At 48.3% G+C, this 6,353-nt stretch overlaps 2 protein-coding genes across 2 annotated transcripts; one reads left to right on the plus strand and one right to left on the minus strand.

Annotated features, from left to right (window-relative positions):
• Nucleotides 1-1,322: 1,322 nt before the first annotated feature.
• Nucleotides 1,323-3,668, minus strand: STEHIDRAFT_106638 (uncharacterized protein; the record flags this gene model as incomplete). The annotated part of the gene is made up of 5 exons (XM_007298519.1): nucleotides 1,323-1,346; nucleotides 1,379-2,782; nucleotides 3,125-3,207; nucleotides 3,279-3,316; nucleotides 3,424-3,668. 5 exons carry the CDS (start codon nucleotides 3,666-3,668, stop codon nucleotides 1,323-1,325), a joined length of 1,794 nt encoding a protein of 597 aa, XP_007298581.1.
• Nucleotides 3,669-5,064: 1,396 nt separating this feature from the next.
• On the plus strand, nucleotides 5,065-5,229 carry STEHIDRAFT_46596 (uncharacterized protein; the record flags this gene model as incomplete). The annotated part of the gene is made up of 1 exon (XM_007297946.1): nucleotides 5,065-5,229. A coding segment is annotated over one exon (165 nt), but the record flags the coding sequence as incomplete, so codon positions are not given.
• Between the last annotated feature and the right edge of the window lie 1,124 nt (nucleotides 5,230-6,353).

A 6,353-nucleotide genomic window follows, 5' to 3' on the forward strand; every position in this document is an offset into this window, starting at 1 on the left:
GTGGCACTGTGGCCCAGAAACACCCCTCCCTGTCCCTATACTCACAGATGGACATTCTCATTGGTTTAGCTCCATGATAAATTCACCCAAGGGTATATCTACCCTATCCCGGTATCTTCCAGACAATATAGACCATGTATACATCCAAGATAGGGCCCAGATCCATGTGCTCCTCCTCCCCCCTCACTTTCTCAGCATACCATAGGCCCATATGGCCAAATATTGTGGTTCGGATGGCTGATACATGCTCTATGGATGATATGGCACTCATAACACCCAAAAGGAACGGTATCCAACCGCTAAATAATGTACCCTGCATAGCTGAGCCCCAACCCTGAATATCCCTCCACTTGTTTTTGCAATATCTTGGGAACGCATGGACGGATTTGTCCAAATCCGGAATATGTCCATCACATACATTTATACTTATTTATCAGAGCCAAAGAACTGCCAAAATCGCCCTTCTTCATGTCTCCAACTTTGGGCCACATTTTACCCTTTTATCAGCTAATTCCATCAAAACAACACCTACCCCTGCAATTCATTCACTCTGAATCACAAAACTCACAAAGTTACTAAAACACACCCAGATCACCCCATTTCCCCTACCAATCCACCCCCACAGTACCCGGTATATCAATCATAGCATTCCTGCTATTATTTCTGTATTTTCCGTATTTTTATTGTCCATCATTCTATCCCTATTCACCTATCTATCTGCCCTAGCCCCAGAGCCCATGCCTAGCCCCATACATCCTCCCCATACCCTGCATACAGCTATCCTAGCCCTAATGCACAATTACCACCCATTTTCCTACCCTATCCTACCCACTACCCTACCCCCTACCCATCCCCAAACCACCCTCCCTACCCCAGGGCCACCCCACACCCATCCCCCCATTTTTTCACGCATTTTTTGCCTATTTTTCCGCCCATTTTTCCGACCAGAATAGCCACCAGCAGGATTGCTCTTTATAAAGAGCCCTTATTAGCCCAGGCTCATTAATATAGTGGGCTCTTTGCAAAGAGTCCCAGTCTTACTACAGGGACTCTTTATAAAGGTGGTACAGCTACGCCTGCAAAGGAGAAAAATAATTCGACTGTTGAGTTGAGAGGACCGCCTGCACTCTCAACTCTTCGGAAAATCCACATCTAGTACGTCCAAGAACTTCCCTCTATCCTCGTCATGCAACGTATGGACCGCTGCTCTGATTCTCTGGCTCCTAGATTCGCAGTGATAGCCCGAGTCCCACTTCTTAGTACAGCCAAAACATTCCCCGGCTTCCTTTCGTCGTTTATATTCCGCATCTGGTAGCATAGCTCTAGCGGTACAAGCTGAGGACGGGCTTCGGAAAGGAGTGGGCGAGGGAGAGCGTACCGGATTACTAGACGGTCTTGGAGTCGGAGGACGAGGAGGATGTGGAGTTGAGGGAGAATAGGACAGATTCGGTGAGCTAGGTCGGTACCAAACTTGAGCAGGAGATGTAGGTCTATAACCGTATGCTCTCGCAAGCTTCTTGGTTTGCTCTCGGTTGTCCCACCCCATCGCGGCTTGTTTCCAGTCATCGTAAGTCGCCGGCATCTTCTCTTTGCCATAGATGGCGTCGACGATACGACTGTTCAAGTTCTCCTTGAGCTTCTCGACTACCATCTCGTCATGCTGTTTCCCTTGCCACCTGGCGATCCTCCTCGACGAGTCTAGTTTGTGGAAAAACTCGGCAGCTGTCAGTACTCCCTGTTTGGAGTACATAATTTTCTGCCTAGCTTGTCCTCGCGAATCTAGGGTCTCGTAGTCTCTCTTGAGGAGCCTCATGAACCGGAACCAGTCGGCCTCAGTGACTTCGTTGCGATGCTTTTCTTGGGGAAGCTCGAGCTGGTCGGTGTCTGGGTTGTACGGATAATCAAGGTATTCGTTCCTGACAGTGTTGTCTGGGTTCGACTGGTAGTTCTGCTTCCAAGAAATCACATCGCCTCGGAAGAAGAAGAGGATGTATTCGATGCGACGGCGGTACAATTGGAAGTATTTGGGATTGGCTCTGATAACGCCGAGGACAGCGCTCCAGAACTCGTCCCAGTTCGAACCGTCGAAGAAAGGTGGTTTCGCGACGTGTTTGTTCTCCTTAAACTCGGCAGGGTTGTCTCCAGTGAATGTCCTATGCGTATGATTGGGCATGCTGCTGTTGAAGGTAAAATGCCCTGACGAATTATTGTCGCCGCCTCCGTCGTCATCGCTGGGATCATTGTCTCCTCCACCGTCTCCTTCCTTAGCCTTGCTTCTAATGCGACGACTGTCTCCTGGTCTGTATGGTTTCTGGGTTCGTGCTCCGGCATCTCCTAGGTTGTTGTTGACCTCTTGATCATCTTGCTGGCTCATTGTGTCTGTTCTAACTCGGGTCTGAGTCGTGGTACGTGTGGCCATAGACAGAAGGGGTTGAACGGGAGATAGGTCGGAGAGTTTTGGTGTAACGGTGCGCGAGGTGTGAGGAGGTGTATGTGGAGGTGAGGAAGCGTCTCGGGTCGTCGGTACTCGCTCTCCGGAGGGAGAGATGTATCTCCAAGTCCTGTCACAATATATGGGGTAGCTGTTGTCGATGTCTTGGAGAACTGCTCGGCTCGGAGTGATGAATGTGCACCAGACATGGTGATCTGGATCCCAGACTCCATACGGTGGATTGGGTGTATCGGAAGGTAGGGTTTCGTGGTAGGTGGAGTTGGGTTCGGTAACGCGGATGGGGTTGTTAAGGTAGGTAAAATATTTGTCGACTTCCTTCGATCTCTCGCACTTTAATCGTTGGTCTCCTCAGAACCCGTTCTGGTTGTAATGGGTATAGTAATATTCGTGTTTGGAGTCGTAGCGAATATACCACGGGTTAGCCAGGGTGGAAATCGGGGGTGGAGGGATTTAATTGCGAAGGAAGTTGAAGGAACAATAGGTGAGTGTTGTCCTGTGGTCTTGAGGTCGACGCTCTCCTCTGCGAAGCTTGTATGCGTAATACTGACAGTCGAAATGCCGAGTATTAGAGGCAGAGGCGAATAATAGTACGGAAAAATGGAGAGGAGAGGTCGAAGGTGCGTCCCGTAGTTTCGTCGGCTTGATAAAACTACTTCGGGCCAAGTGGCGTACATAATCGAACACAAAAAGGTTTGTAAGAGTAAGAGAGGTGAGAGCAGTTGTGAAGCCGATAGCCCCTGGTTTGAGCAGGCAGACTAAAGTGCAACTAAACACAGAGGGCTGCTCTGGTCAGTCAACCGGACTCTACAAGCCGCTATAGACACACCCGGGTATATGCGTTCACCGGATGCTCCTAAAAGGTGTCTTTCAACGTTCGAAAATGAAGTGAAGATAGAATAGGGATGATATAGTAGACGCGAGAAGGAGAAAAGGTGCGTCCTAAGTAACTCTGGTTCTAACAGTGACACTACTTGCAGATGCAACGAAGCGTAGGATCGGTGCGGCACTTGACGAGCGGCGCGACGCAAGGAATTGAGATAGAAGAGTCGGAGGAAGAGTCTGGTTCGGAGGAAGGATAGCGGAGGAGCAGGGATAATTCCTCGTCCGAAGGATCTTCTTCCTTGATGGTGATGATAGAGGCGTTGGGATGGGAGGCGATGGGAGTGATAAAGGGTGTGTAGGAACCGTCGAGGATGTGGTGATAGATGAAGGTCATCGCAAGAGGGTTCGAGGGAGTTTCGAAGATGTTGTGGATGAAGAGAAGTGCATGGAGTTCGGCTGGGGTTGGTGCAGAGAAAGAGTAGTAGATGGTGTAGGTGAGAGGATTGGTCGAACGGCTTGTAGACATGTACGTAGTCGTAAGAAAATATAGAGAGGTTGTGAGGGGTGGGTTAGGAGTTTGTAGATAATGTCACGACCGGGTGATACGGGAGTGGAGATACCCCATGGCTCAAGACAAAAACAATCAGAAAAGCGGCGGATAAAGGTGGTAGAGGAATGAGTATATTAGAAAGCCCAGGGATAGGCGATCTACAAACTGAGGAAATACATGCAAGTACTCTGGTGTATTTATACGAGTCCCGGATCGCCCAACAGTAAGTAGAATAAAGAGTAAGACGAATAATCAAGGAGCAATCAAAGGGAGAAGACAAATATTCAGACACTAAGTATGTACACTACAGAAACACTTCGAGGTTTATTCAACGAGCTCATAGCATGTACGGAGAGGATCCCAGAACAAGACGATCATAGGAAACGAACGATAAAGCTAAGAGGATGGAGAAACTATTCTAGAGAACAATGGGTACAAGGACACGAACTTGAATGATTATCCTTGGTGATTCAGGCACGAAATAAAATCGCTGGACACCGTAGATTGAACGTATGAACCAATAGCTATCTCCCTATATCAAAACATTGGTATTTGAACAGAAACTGGCCGTTAGACACGAGGAGAATCCCTATCAGATGGCCCTGACTGAGGTTTCAACCGAGAATGCGTCGTAGTAAATTCTGTGGTGAACCAACCGTCGAGATTGTTGGCTTGTTGGAAAGAACTGGTTCGAGAGTGTTGTCTAGGATTTTATTTGGAGCAAAACCCCCCAGTGTAGCGTTCTGTAGCTTCGCTAGAAGGTGTGTGGAAATCCTCGCGCGTCGGAGTTCGAATCGTTCCACAGGAACCAGCAGCTCGGTGCGAGCTTCCATAGCTGCGATCGTCTGTTGTGTATGGCCCGAATAAAATCGTAGAAACTTCAAATAAATTGGGAGAGCTTCCTTGGCATGTTGTGTTCCATGCGTGTACTCGCTTCCTCGTGCATTGATAGGAAAAATGTTGCGGGACACATTTAACGAGGGTCGAGACTTAAGGAATAAGGCTCGACGCGCGAGTGCGGAACTTGCTGGGCCGGTTTCCTTATGCGGTCTGTGGGGAGTTCGACGAGGTTCGATGGGCGGAATAAAATGATAGAAATCTTAGGAAAAATCTGGAAGGCTCGTAAAGACTGTGGCGTGAATCTTGGGTGGCATGCGGAGGAGAAAAACATGGAAAATGGATTAAAAATGGTGCATATGTGTACGGTATAGGTGGCGGTCATGACAGACGAGTTCTGGGTGTAATCCACCTTGACGCTCTTATTCGTGCTGCACATTTGATTCCGGTTTATGGAAATGACTTCCGGGTGCCGACGAAGTGGAAACATACTGACTCTCTTGACGCATTTTCCATGTTCTATGTTAATAAATTTGTGGACCATCATGCTCATGAGATTGTATTTTGATTCATCTATTCTGGTACATTACATCTCTTCTTTTTGCCTGTTCTTGTATGTTAGACTGTTCAGATACGAAATATACTGTCGATTTCATTCCAAGTCTCAGGCTGCCACTTGACCACACCACTCGGGCCAACACTGACAACTGATATTGATGACCATTACTACAGAGGTCTACAAATGTCTACGGTGACTAAATGTCTACAGGACACCCACAAACTCTACAGCCGTAGACAGGATAGTGGTGCAGAGCCGCTGTAGACCAGGTAGATCCTTGTGATCTATCATCTTGCTGATGCCCCTTGCTATTTATGATTCAAAAGTTCCACATGGCACTTGTGAGTGTTGAAGTACCCAGAATTAGGGCTGCATAGGTGTTTCCCATTCTGAAGGAAGGGTCTCATGGGCCAATCATGGTCATGTTGAAGTGTAAGCTATGCAAGTTAATGTTGGAGTTCTACGTGGAAAATTATACCCCACTAAAGATGTTGAAAGTGTCACAACCACACCAGAACAACCATATCCTACAAAGAGGGGTTGCTGGCAGGCGATCTCTCACTCAGAAACACACACCAAGGGCAAGGAAAAGGTTGTATAGGGGGGAGACTGACGATCTCAAGACTAGAGTACAAAACAGGAAGTAGGTAGGTTTATATACTATGGATCTTGCTCTGCTCGACGCTCAGTAGGTCAAACGAGACTTCTGGTCTCGTTCGGTACGATGATCACACAAGAAACAGGCGGGGCAGCAAATATATTTGTGTATCATAAAATAGCGAGAGTGGGCGAAAGCCCGCCGAAGGCGAGCCTTCCGAATCCCGGCACATTCCGACCTGCTAAGATAATCCGTGTAAGCTGTGGATACCCAGGAATTAAGGAGCCCTGTGACGCATCGAGCGAGCACGGATTCCCAAGAATGTAGGAACGGGGTGACGGATGTGCTTACAGAATTAGCGAATTGGAGGCAGCGTGATCCGCCGTAAGGCCTCTTGGAGCTGCGGGTTTTGTTGGATGTATCGGGCAAGGATTTCGGCGTGACGGCGAAGATAGAGGAGAAAGGCTGAACTCTTCCAGCGGCCCTTAACTCGCATAACCTCAAAAGGCATGCCTCGGAGGAGGTTCCAGACCGT

The sequence above is a fragment of the Stereum hirsutum genome (assembly GCF_000264905.1).
Source record: "Stereum hirsutum FP-91666 SS1 unplaced genomic scaffold STEHIscaffold_1, whole genome shotgun sequence".
NCBI classification, from domain to species: Eukaryota; Fungi; Basidiomycota; class Agaricomycetes; order Russulales; family Stereaceae; genus Stereum; species Stereum hirsutum.